General features: G+C 38.4%; 1 protein-coding gene across 1 annotated transcript; it reads right to left on the reverse strand.

Moving 5' to 3' along the window:
- Nucleotides 1-210: 210 nt before the first annotated feature.
- Nucleotides 211-10,829, reverse strand: OSTF1 (osteoclast stimulating factor 1). Its single transcript, XM_009636121.2, has 9 exons — nt 10,783-10,829; nt 10,082-10,132; nt 9,935-9,998; nt 6,347-6,400; nt 5,793-5,900; nt 5,276-5,325; nt 5,082-5,160; nt 4,528-4,626; nt 211-1,566 (listed from the first exon to the last, which is right to left on the reverse strand). The coding sequence occupies exons 2-9, from the start codon at nt 10,082-10,084 to the stop codon at nt 1,508-1,510; spliced, it is 516 nt and encodes a 171-aa protein (XP_009634416.1). The 5' UTR covers nt 10,085-10,132; nt 10,783-10,829; the 3' UTR covers nt 211-1,507.
- Between the last annotated feature and the right edge of the window lie 876 nt (nt 10,830-11,705).

The raw sequence follows: 11,705 nt of genomic DNA on the forward strand, positions 1-11,705 counted from the left end.
TAGTTCTTTCCAGGATAATAAAAATACAAAAATCTGATACAATTTATTTTTAAAAGTGGGATGTTAGAGTGCTCTAGATTTTTAATCTCTAAAATACTTAGTGTGATTTTCATTTATCCCCAGTCTTTCACAAGAGCCTTTCGTTTATCCCCAGTCTTTCACAAGAGCATTTTATTTATCCCCAGTCTTTCACAAGAGCATTTTTTTTTGCCTTTCTTTTTTTCCCTTTTTTTTTTTTTTTTAAAGTGTCATAGACTGCTGTGTTGGACTGAAGCTGTCAAAGTTGCTAATACGGAAGTTAGCAACAAAAACTGAAAATGAGATTGTATCTCAAATACTTGTAACATTTTCTTACCATCACAGCATGGAAGTATCCCTCAGCAGGGTATAATATTTGGCTGCAGCTATTTGAGCAATCTGAAGGAAGTACTTATTTTTTAACTCTGCAGGGAAGCTTGAAAAGTGGCTCAATTTTTTTTTTAGTTCTCTTTAATTCACAGGAAGAAGAAATACATTTTTAAAATGTTTATTCAGCTTCGAATATGTCTTCTAAAGATAGCTGTGGTATATTCGATATACATCTTCCCTCGTTCCTTCAAATACACTTAAGCTTTGAGGTAATTTAGGAAAAAATATATGAACACTTTTAAAAAATAAAAGCAAGAGATCAGTAAAAAAATTTTAGGCAGGATAAATAGAAAAATACGCTGTCTTCCTTTCACTACAAATAGTTTCAGCATAATGCACTTCAAAAAGCAAAAGAATCAAGTCGCTAAGTCCAAAACTAAGTGTATTTGTCACGCAAAACTGACTTAAGCAAGCATTTCACCTGAGTTTACATTTCAGGGATTGGGCCCATAGCAAAAGAAGACAAAGCATCCAGAGGCAGATCATCCCATGCCATTTTTCCCCTTACTTAGAGAGGTACAGGACGGAATAGGGGGAAAAAATCAGGGGGGGTGGGGTGGGGAGGAGAGGGGGGGAATCAAACCTTGTCTTGGCTGGCTCCATGTGGGCAAAAGATGGTCACTCTCTATAGCAGCATCTCCACTCATGCCTGTGAGCCAGTACTAAGTCTGCCAGTATCATCTTACCTACACAAAAGAACCTATATCTAGGGAGATTTTGGGCAACGTTAGCAATGGTGTCCTGCAATCCCAGAGGGACCTTTCAGTTTGAGGAGTGTTTTCCAGAGATGCAAGGCACTTGCTGGGAAGGCCTGAGATAAAACCCATGAGTTTAGAAGACGGTCCTCTGCCCACTGAAGAATAAGGGTATGCCACACTTCCTCTGTGAGAAAATTCCAAAGGAACTCTGATTTAAAACGTGGCATCTTCTAGCACACATGAAAATTATTCCTTTGGAAAGCATGATTTCACCCTCTCATTTATATGCTATATTGGAAGACTGCAGTGCTCTAAGTGAAGTATTTTTACAGTTGCAAAGATATTTTTTGGGAATGACATAGGCAACGCAAGTTATAGTTCTTTAGGCTGCATGAAAAAAGCTAATCAGAGTCTTCATCGTCGAGGTATTCCTCTGCATTACTTAATGTTCGGACTGTACCTGGAAAGAAAAAAAAGTGCTCCCTTAATCCAGGATAAAATCAGAAAAATCCTCACTTTTGCAATGCTTGCAAACCAGCATCTGAGAAACCTGACTCCTCTATCATTTAGAGATGTTATGACTACACAGATGGGGCTGTAGATCTGGATCTCAAAGGTAACACTAAGCCAGTAATCACATCTCCTACATACGATATTTAGTCTGTTTGTGACCTTCAGGAGCCATCTTCTGGCTCCTTGGAACCTGTACAGCAGAGCTGGAACTCTTTAATTCTATTTTCTGCATATATTACCTTTAAATCACAACGGAAAGGATGGGCGAGTTCAGGGAAGAGCCTCTATGTTTTTATTCTGATTGCCTAGCTGGCTGCCATTCTCTACTTAAAATTAAATGCATTCCAGTTTTCTCCCCCCTCCCTCTTTTCTCACCTAGTTTTTTTCCTGAAAAAATAATTCCTAGATCTACTTCTGCTTTTGAAGAATAGTAAGCAGAAAACAGGAGTATTAAAGCATATTCCCAGATGTGCAGCAGGGTCTGGAGAACTACACCTACATTGGGGACTGTACAACGATAAACAGCATGGACTTTTTGTGATAGACGATTATTTGCCTACAGATTTTCAAATATATGGAAATAGGAATATGGATTATATATAATGTATATTATATTGTACTATGGAGAGCCAGGAGCCACAAGATCCTAGTCAGTCACAGCTTTGCAATAACATATCAAAACAAAGCATTAAAAATATCAGACATAACAAGACTGACATAATTTACAGAACTGATAACCATGATATCCTAGACTTCTGGAAGAAGAAAGATGAGTAAATTTAAAACTGACCGACTCGACTGTTTTAACAAAAGAAATCTAAGAGAAAAAAAAAATTCTTTTTTTTACTTTTTCAGTAGGGGAAGCAGCAAAGGAAGAAAGGAAAGAAAACAAAGAAATTGGAGAGCCCTGTGCTCAAGGGGCCATACTTCAGGAAAGGACAAATCCCATTTCCTCTGTATGACAACTGTTCCCTTGTTCAGGAGCACAAACACCACAATCTTTTTGCATTTCTACGACAGGATTTTAGTAACTTTCATTTCTTACAATATACTTCAGCAATCATGACATTTGAATATGTGTGTATACATGTAAAACACAAAACTGAACATTTAGAGTGGAGGCAAAGTAAGCTTCCTTGGCTAACCCAAAATGGTTTATAGATGGACTATGACAGAAGCCATATCTAAATAGGAACATATTTGAAACTGGGGACAGGAAGACTACTGATATAAGACTGAATCTCTGAAAAGAACAATTGTTTCACTCACAAACACTGGAAATACTGAAGTGTAGAATTGATAAACACAGAAGAATGAAATTAATAAAAATAACTAAGAAAATACAAAATCCAATAAAAGTGTACAGATCAGTGGCGTCACAGGAATTATAAAAGGCCAAATTAAGACAGAAAAACAAACGAGGAAGCTAATACTGAAATTGCAGTTAGACTGAGAATATCAGGTCTCATATCAAGGCAAACAAGAAAAGACAGTGTGCAAGAGTACCAGAGACTGGTGATAGATGAAGTGACTAAGGACGAAAAATCAGTCAGCCATGAAAGACAATTAATTTAAAGGGAGTGAAGCAAATGCACCAGAAATAGAAGATAAGTTACCTAGTATCAGAAAATGAAACAAACATTAATAAAATTATCAGGGACATCAGAACAGAGAATACTCCTGTACCAGATGCCTACAATTGACAGGCAAAGATGAAGTAAGTGCTCCTTACAGGGATTAATTTACAACAGAAAAAAAATACGGAAACAGAAGAAATTTTGCCCTTTATTACAACTGCCTTCTTCAAAGTCAAAACTGATAAAAATGATTTGTTATAGTTTTCTCTGAAATCCTGATGTTACTTCTATCAAAAAGCTGGACAGTATTTCTGCTGCAAGTGCTCTTCTTGGCCTTCTAAAGCCACAATCAGCTATTCCACCACTTAATTCCCATAACTGCTAACCACCTGCAGGTGAGCATTCCCTCAGTTTTTGCTAGCCCTGCAACAATACAGTTGCTAGACTGCATATAGCACTGATAGAAGCTGTAACTCTGCCTGTTTTTAAGTAATTTCTCATTTTATGTGTTAATTCATCTAGGGTTTCCACCCTAACTTCAGCCTCCTGAAAGCTACAGGTAGCAAGCATTATTTATGTGATACTGAACGACTCACTCTGTTCAGCTTTTTAAAACAGCCTTGTATCTCTTTAAATCTTTGTACATGGACACTGTGCTATTAGGACAGATGAACACAAGTGGGAAGCAGTGAGACTATTTTGATAAATACCTAAAAGCATTCTTTCTTCCTTTCTCTATTGGAGAGTGAATCAGAGAGACACAGAAATAAGAATTTTTTTTTTAAATGAGCTATAAGAAAATAAAAGAGGAGCGTCTGTTGGTGTTTGTTTGGCTTAGTTTGGAGGAACAGACAGACGTAAGGGGGAACACATCACATCATTTTACTCTCATACCCTGATCCTTGTGGTATACTGTTTTTAAAGTAGTTTCCATCCTTGCTTTCTTTCTCTCTCTACTCTGAAGGGCCTGTCTTCCATTTCCTTTCCTTTCCTTACTATTTCCACATAGAACCATAGAATCATAGAATGTTTGGGGTTGGAAGGGACCCCTAGAGGTCATCTAGTCCAACCCCCCTCTTCTGAATTCTTTTGCCTCTTGCTGAGACAAGATGGCATTTTGTGTGCAGTCTGCAACACTGAATGTGATAAACCACAGGTCTCTATCATAGCTCTGCCGAACTAACCCGCTCGAGTGAACCCTTCCAAACACAACTCTTAGCCAATGTAGCTCCCAACTGGTTTTTATGGCTATCAACATATTGATATTTGGTTAAAATACTAAGTGTCCTCTAAAAAGGAAAAATGTATCAGAATAACAAAATCAGAAATACCTGCGCTCTGTTTCTTCTTAAGCAGGGAAGCACAAGCGGCATTGGTTGCCATGTCTAAAGCCAGTTTCTTCTCATTGTTCTTCAGATCTATTCTTGCCCCTGTATAATAGAAAATTTTGATCATGACTCACTGTCCCAGCTATTTCTTGAGCAATGGTATTATGATATGAGTTTCAGTAGCATGGGTAGAACAGTAAGGGAATCTCATCTGTGGACTGCTCTGAAGCAGACTAAAAGCTATGGATGCTCTTCCACAAGCTACAGTTGGCTAGGCTAGCTGCTCTCCCTTTCTAGGAAGCAAATGTCATTGCTGTTTTGGGGTTAAGTGCTTAATTTTGTCTGCAAAGCAGGATGAAATTTATCTGGAGCAGGTGAGATGTCTACTTTCCAAACAGCTGCCAGAATTTTCTGCAAGGCTTATAAAGTCAGGCAGGTAAGCTGGCTAAGGACTGTACCTGGGTTATCCAAAAACAGTTAAAAAAAATACAGATTAATAAACGTTGAGGTATCTAGTCTGCCACACAGATTGTTGAAACCTTGGTGAAGATCTTTACCCTTTGCCAGCAGCATCTCTACAATATCTGCATAACCTTTCCATGCAGCAGCATGCAAAGCTGTGTCTCCCAATTTGTTCTGTGGAGTTAGAGGGAAAAGCAACAGGATTAAAATACAGCAAAAAAACTTTCAGCTTGTACCAAGGATGAATAACATCACACCTCTACTGTAAGGGTCTGTTGGTTTAACTTACCTGTTGGTTTAACTCTAGGTTTGCCTGGGTAAACAGAACATCCACTATATCTGCAGAAAACAGGGTGGGGGAAATAAAAATTAAAATTTAGTAAAATTAAAATAGGCTTTTTCACGTTCATTGTACAAATTTTGGTTAAGACTCAATGAAAGAGTGATCCAATCAGTTAATGAAAATCTGTAAGACAGTCAGACTGCATTGAGCAAAAAACTATTTGTCACAAAGAAATGCTACTGCATAAAATACCCAAACCAATACAAAACTTCTTTTTGGTCTGTCCTTCTTCCCACTCTGCTTCTAACAGCTGATTAGAATGCCTGCCTCAACAGCAACAAAAACCATACAGCATTTGATGGAGCTGAACCTCCCTTCTAGCTTTAACTTTTCTTTTAAAAAAAACTAGAGTAACATTAAAAAAATCCTGGCTTTATTATTTAGTACTGCAATTTTAGCACTCAGCCTAACAAGCAAATCAGGAAAACAAGAGAACAGTGATTTCAAATTAATTTTCCCATACCTTTGTGGCCTCCATGGCATGCCCAATACAGAGCTGTGTTTCCAGCTTTGTCTAAGCCATTGACCCCAACTCGATTATCCAAACACTCTCTCAACCAGCTTAGGTTGCCTGAAAGACAAATTCAGTTTTGATGATTTTTTTTTTCTTTGAAAAGTTAACAGAACCATTAAAGGCACATAGTTCTTTCTGAAGGATGCCAGTTCTTCTATGAACCAATGAGGGGGAAAAGTGATTAGCAGCAATTCTTATCATTCATAAAACAACCAGTCCAAGTCACACCAGTATCTTTTCTTCCACTCCCAGAAGACCTTCAGATCCTTATGTAGTTAAATGGATGGTACCAATTTTTTTTCCTGTGTATACAGAGTGGCAATTCTACCAGGCTGTAAACCAGCTCAGCTTCTGAAAGCTGCAAAGCTTATCAGATTATTTGTTCAAGACACTAGACAACCAAAACAGACAGGACATCTTCATTCTAAATATATTATTATTATGGCAGAAAACAAACAAATCATCCTTTAGCATTACACAACTGAAACCCAAATAACACTTACCACGTTTGGCAGCTTCGTGCAGTGGGTTATCAATAGACTCAGCTTGCTCTGCCACTGAAATGAAACAGAGAGTAAATTCTAACTCCTTCTGAAATGGAACAGGTATTTGACACCTGTGTGGAAATAAAAATTTGATTTATTCCAGAAGAACCAGAAATACATATTTGACTCTAACATGAAAGGGGATTTGTGAGTGATGGACCAGTCAGATGCAGTTCAATTTCTCGTGTACGGGAAAGCAATTCAGAGAAGAGTTTGTGAAAACTTCAAAGAACAGCATCAAATTGATCAGTGGTTGCAAGCCACTGGGAATCTGGCAATATTTCAACCTGGTTGTTACTTCACTTTCTACACTTGTAAGACAGTTTTGAGTAGTTGCATGTGACTAGGCTTTCAACCTACAGCTTCCCATCTGTAGTTAGGAGTGAATTATTTCCAGGGGGCCTAAGCTAAAAAAAACCACTGTCAGTAGGCTTCCTATTTGTTTTACAGATTTTTTTAATTTTCCCTGGAAAACTTGCAGGAGGTCTGCAAATCAAAACTGCTTAAACAATGACAGTAGTGATGGACAGATTGAAGTTCATGCTTCTGTAGACCTTTTGTTCATCTCACAAGGTTTTGCTAGAGAGGAGCAGCAATGGGTTCCTGGTCACTGTGCTGCTACAACAGCAAAAAGAAACTGAGCAGTACTGTGAAACAGCTGGAAGTGCAGCCATGGTCTGGAAACTCTTTTTTAAAAACTTCTTTTTTAGGTGGAAAACCTTGTGACTACTAAGGGTACAGGTGAAATGAGTAGGTTCTCTAAGCCCTTGCACCATGGCTTGTTACAGGAGGCAGGGAGAATGAGAAAGGGTGTTCCTCAGATCAAACTGTTACTGTAATCAGATGCAATGAAGGCACCAGAAACAAAAGTCTCAAGACTGTTGTGGCCTATCCAGATCTTTTCTTACTTTGGTGTGTATTCTTCTTATAACGCTTGTAATTGCAAGATTTCTCTAGCTATGAGTAAAAAAAAATGCAAATGCTAGATTCTGATACTTTAGTTTAAAAAAATCTGTGCAAACAGTGAACAGAACCCTAAAGCAGAGTGGGAGAAGCTAGTCCCAGAGCAGAAGCCATTACACAAGCAGAACATGCTAGTCATATTGAGCAGTGCTTCTTGTGCGCAGTAGAAAGCACTAACAATGCTGTCTCAAAAGCCTAAAAACAACTCATGTCTTTAGAAAATTCTTGTCAGAAATTCAGTAATGAGTATTTTTAATGCAGATAACACTGACTCCGTCTTCATTAGCTTTTCCATGCACAGTCTTTTCAAATGTGTTCTTTCGAGCCTAGCAGATGGAGCACAAGACCCCACCAGAGATTCAGTAGTTTCAGGTCTGTCTCCACCTTTCGAAAAAACGTTGTAGAAAAGCACAGGAGATCATAGTGTTTCAGTGGTTAAGACTAAACCTAGGCAGTCCTAATGGTGGCCTTTGCGGATTTTGCCGTTTGTCTAAATCAGAAGACATATTCCTGGTACTCTTCATTTTTAGGGTCTGCAGAGGCTTCTGTTCTGCTTATCCATTAAATTTTTGTCAATGTGCAGAGACACCATCACCCCACACCACTCTGCCCCACCTAGAATGGAAGTTAAACTGTTGCTCAGGTAACTTTTCAGTAAAGCACTCTGGAAGCAACTTTTCCCAATGATTTCAATGGGAATGAACACAAACCAAATTAGTAAGTTGTTGCTTTTATTTTAACAAACTTTAATAATGTTGAGAAGAAATTGGATTGTCGGTAAGCATGTGTAAACTATTCTTCGTGTATATAACAGTGACCACGTCTGGCAGATGGCAAGAGTAGAATAAGTCTGGCAGATGCAAAAGTGAAATTTGATGCCATAGTCTCAATAACTGCACCGTAGGCTTCTATTCATGTATTTCTACTAACTACAAGTCACGGCAGGGAATCATAGCATTGCTACCATAATGTCTCGTAGGGAGGAAGGGACAACATGAAGCAATTGCAATTACTAACGTATTAGCAGTTTTGACACAACCTGTCATGTGACACTGCTACTCTGCCTGTATTTCCGTGGAGGTCTTGGAAGAGTTGTGCTGTGTTGTCCGTATTTATGGCTTTTCAAAGTCATTTTAGTTGAATCTGAAAAAGCAATTTCTATTCTGTCCAAACAGGTATAGGATATTTAATGTAGTGCAACCCCTACAAAGCCAAAGTTTTCTGTGGCTGAATATATTCATTAAAAAGCAACAAATGGCAAACAAAACAGACCTATTTCTTGGGGGCGGGTCTACAGAATTGGTCATAATCTGCTTTAGCTTCCTGTCCATGTGCAGGTTTACTTAACAATTCCAGTATTGATTATCTATCTCTGTTAGAAGCTACCCCACACTGTGTCATACATCTTGATCTCAGATACCAAAGGCTGCGGCTGTCCATCCTTAGGTCTTTTCTGAAGGAAAGTAGCCAAGATACAGCTAATGAGAAGGTCTTAAAAACTCCAATACATTCATTGAGGGTATCAAGAATACAAGCCTATCAGTTTCACGTGCCGTCTGTAAAACCATCCTTTAGATCCAAGCATTCTTCCCCTCAAAACTGAGAAGATCTATGGCTGTTACCTACATAACCAGAAATGTGAACACTTGGCAAACTCAAGCTGCCTCTAGGTTACAAAAACATGTGACAGCCTGTTCACTGCTGATGTACAGTGGTGAATGGATGCTAAAGGGTTAACAAGAGACCTTTGTGAAGCCAACTGTAGCTGGAATGTGATAAAAGCCCTGAGAAAACAGAACATCCTTGAGGAGGATCCAACATTGTGGTTTAGGTTAAACTTACTAACCATATGAGGTGAAAAACTGTAGACAAGAAACTAACAGTGTATGGGATGTGCATCATTAAAGAAAAAGAAGAGATTTGTAGTAAATTCCCTATCTTTGTTGCCAGCCTTGGAAGGCACGTAGGGGACAAAATGCTAGCATTTTGTCAACATGAGGATCGTCAGGGATGGGAACCATGAGACACGGAGGTAAAGGGGAATGTTTCAAGGATGGGGAGCTGGAAGGTACTGGCTGTGTTGTTCTGGCAGCAGAAGAAGGGGGGTAAAAGCCGAAGTTCAGCAAAAGGACAAGGTGAAGAAGAGGAGTGGAGGAAGTAAATGACCCCTGAAGACCACCGACTCAAATCACTGAGCATGTGCAACTGGGAGGAGACTATGTAAATTATTTCCAGGAATTAATTTACCTATCCCTGCCTTTTCTGAGGAATGTAATGAATAGGTACGTCAACTATGAAATTAACCCTGTGCAGCACGCATGTTAGGAGGAGTGATCCCCTGTGCGTCCGGTGCTGCAGTAAAGAATACCTGCTTAACAGTCACCAAGACTATTGAGTCCTGATTTCGGCTTTTCACAGCTTCATTGGCGAGTGACGCTGCAGATGTATTCTGAAATACTCTGGTAGATGACTGTTAAATGCACTACTGTGATCAGTTTTTGAAAATAAGTATAAGTTATTTTTATTTAATGATTTCCTTTGATTGTGTATGGTCTTAGCAAATGAAAATATTCTAGACATTACCATAGTTGCTTGGAATTAGTCCAGTTCTCCCTTTGCAAGTTCCTTTCCACCAGTTTGTATCACTCTGTAGACAAAAGGGAAAATATTTTAGAAGGGATATGCTGCATCTCAGAAATATTCAGTCTGTACAAGATGTCTTAGACTCACCATGTCTGAGATGTAAATGATATCTCCTTCTTCAAAGTACAGTTCATCTGGCTTTAAAAAGATAAAATAAAAAAGGAGAGTAAATAAAAATCTGAATTTGGGTGCTTAGGTAAACAAATACCTGGATAAAGCAGCGTACATTCGGCTCTTCTTTCAAAAGAACAAAAATTCTCCATCAACTGGACAATGGCCTGACAGTCTTTCATACTGTAGTTTGACTTGCCTACAGCTAGCTTTTTGGATCTGTGACCTTCCTGACAACTAGAGAAAAAGGCTGTGGCCTTTCCAACAGAGCACTGTGCAACAAAACCAGTGAAATGTATTTTGTGTTTATTAACATTCATCCCCTTTTTGGTTGGTCCCAGTTCATCAAATCTCTTAGTTCACAATTATCTTTGTTGCCTTTGGAAGAAAAGAAAAAAAAAAAAAAAATCACTTAGATTGCTGATCTTAGATTGCAGGTTACTGATACTAGAGAAGAAAGCGTACTGCTTTTAAGCAGAGCTGGACCGAAGAAAGGAGAGTGATGATTAATCAGGCAGTTTCAGTCACATTAGGAACTGATATCCATCAACAGGCTTTTTCATTGAACACATAGTACAGCAAGTCTAATAGGCCAACGGTAGCAGAACTGAAGAAATGTTATTATAGACAAGATTAAAATTAAGCTTCTCAAACCCCTAAAATCTAGACGTACTTACCGTTCTGGGCTCAAATGTATACAAGGCCCTGAAGACTTTAACCTGGCCTAAAAAAAAAAAAGAAGCAAACAGTATCAGTATTATGCTTTCCAAACACAGCATATGCATGCAGCCCTGAAATCCAAATAAATTCCTTTCCTTAATCCTTAAAGCTGCTTGCTGAAAGAATTTGTGCTATCCTTCTGCCAATGAAAATCATGGTGAAAAGACACAACCCAGCAGCACGTGTTCTGAAGGAAATGAGCCAACTGATCGGCTAAATCTAAGATGCCTCTTGTGCACACCTAACATGCTCATCATGCAAGTCAGCTAAAGTGTTGCCATCAGTTTCTGAGGCCAAGAGTAGTTGCAGTCATATACACCCTCACACACTCATACATGTTGTATATCTTTTTATTAATAATATCATTTGTCAAATGATACAGAATTAAGGAAAGAATAAAGAAACAAAACAATGACCAACGCCTGCAACATGTTCTCATACTTATTTGTAGTTCTTACTAACTAGGAAAATAATGCAGTAGCACAGAAATCATTGCATTTAAGAAAAATGACAAATGGTCAGCAAGTCCTATTTATGGAATGTACAACTGACATGGTGTTCTGTTCAGATGCTTAAAATAAGCTATAGTGTTTATAATTTCACTCAGTGGGCAACATTTATTTTAATAGGGCAGTTTTGAAGAGACTGTCAGCAGCATCCAAGCCAAGAAAAGATAACCTTAATGCAGAGCGGTACAAATTTAATTGCATAAACTGCAAAAAAAAAAAGCATCCCTATAAACATATTTTTAAAAATTCAATAAAGGCACCTTTCAAGAGCAGGAAGGCTAAGATAAGTACAGGGGAAGAAACACCTATCTTAATTTTATTAGCTGAACTGCTGAAGTCCACTGAATTCAATGGAAAAATACATTATGCAG

This window comes from Egretta garzetta, unplaced genomic scaffold, assembly GCF_000687185.1.
Source record: "Egretta garzetta isolate BGI_Z169 unplaced genomic scaffold, ASM68718v1 scaffold353, whole genome shotgun sequence".
Taxonomy (NCBI): Eukaryota; Metazoa; Chordata; class Aves; order Pelecaniformes; family Ardeidae; genus Egretta; species Egretta garzetta.

Excerpts from the sequence above, each read along its gene's own strand:
- OSTF1 (XM_009636121.2), bottom strand. Across the intron at positions 5,901-6,346 it reads GCACGAAGCTGCCAAACGTG|GCAACCTAAGCTGGTTGAGA; the intron begins GTAAGTGTTATT and ends TTTGTCTTTCAG. Across the intron at positions 4,627-5,081 it reads AGAGATGCTGCTGGCAAAGG|GGGCAAGAATAGATCTGAAG; the intron begins GTAAAGATCTTC and ends TCTATTATACAG.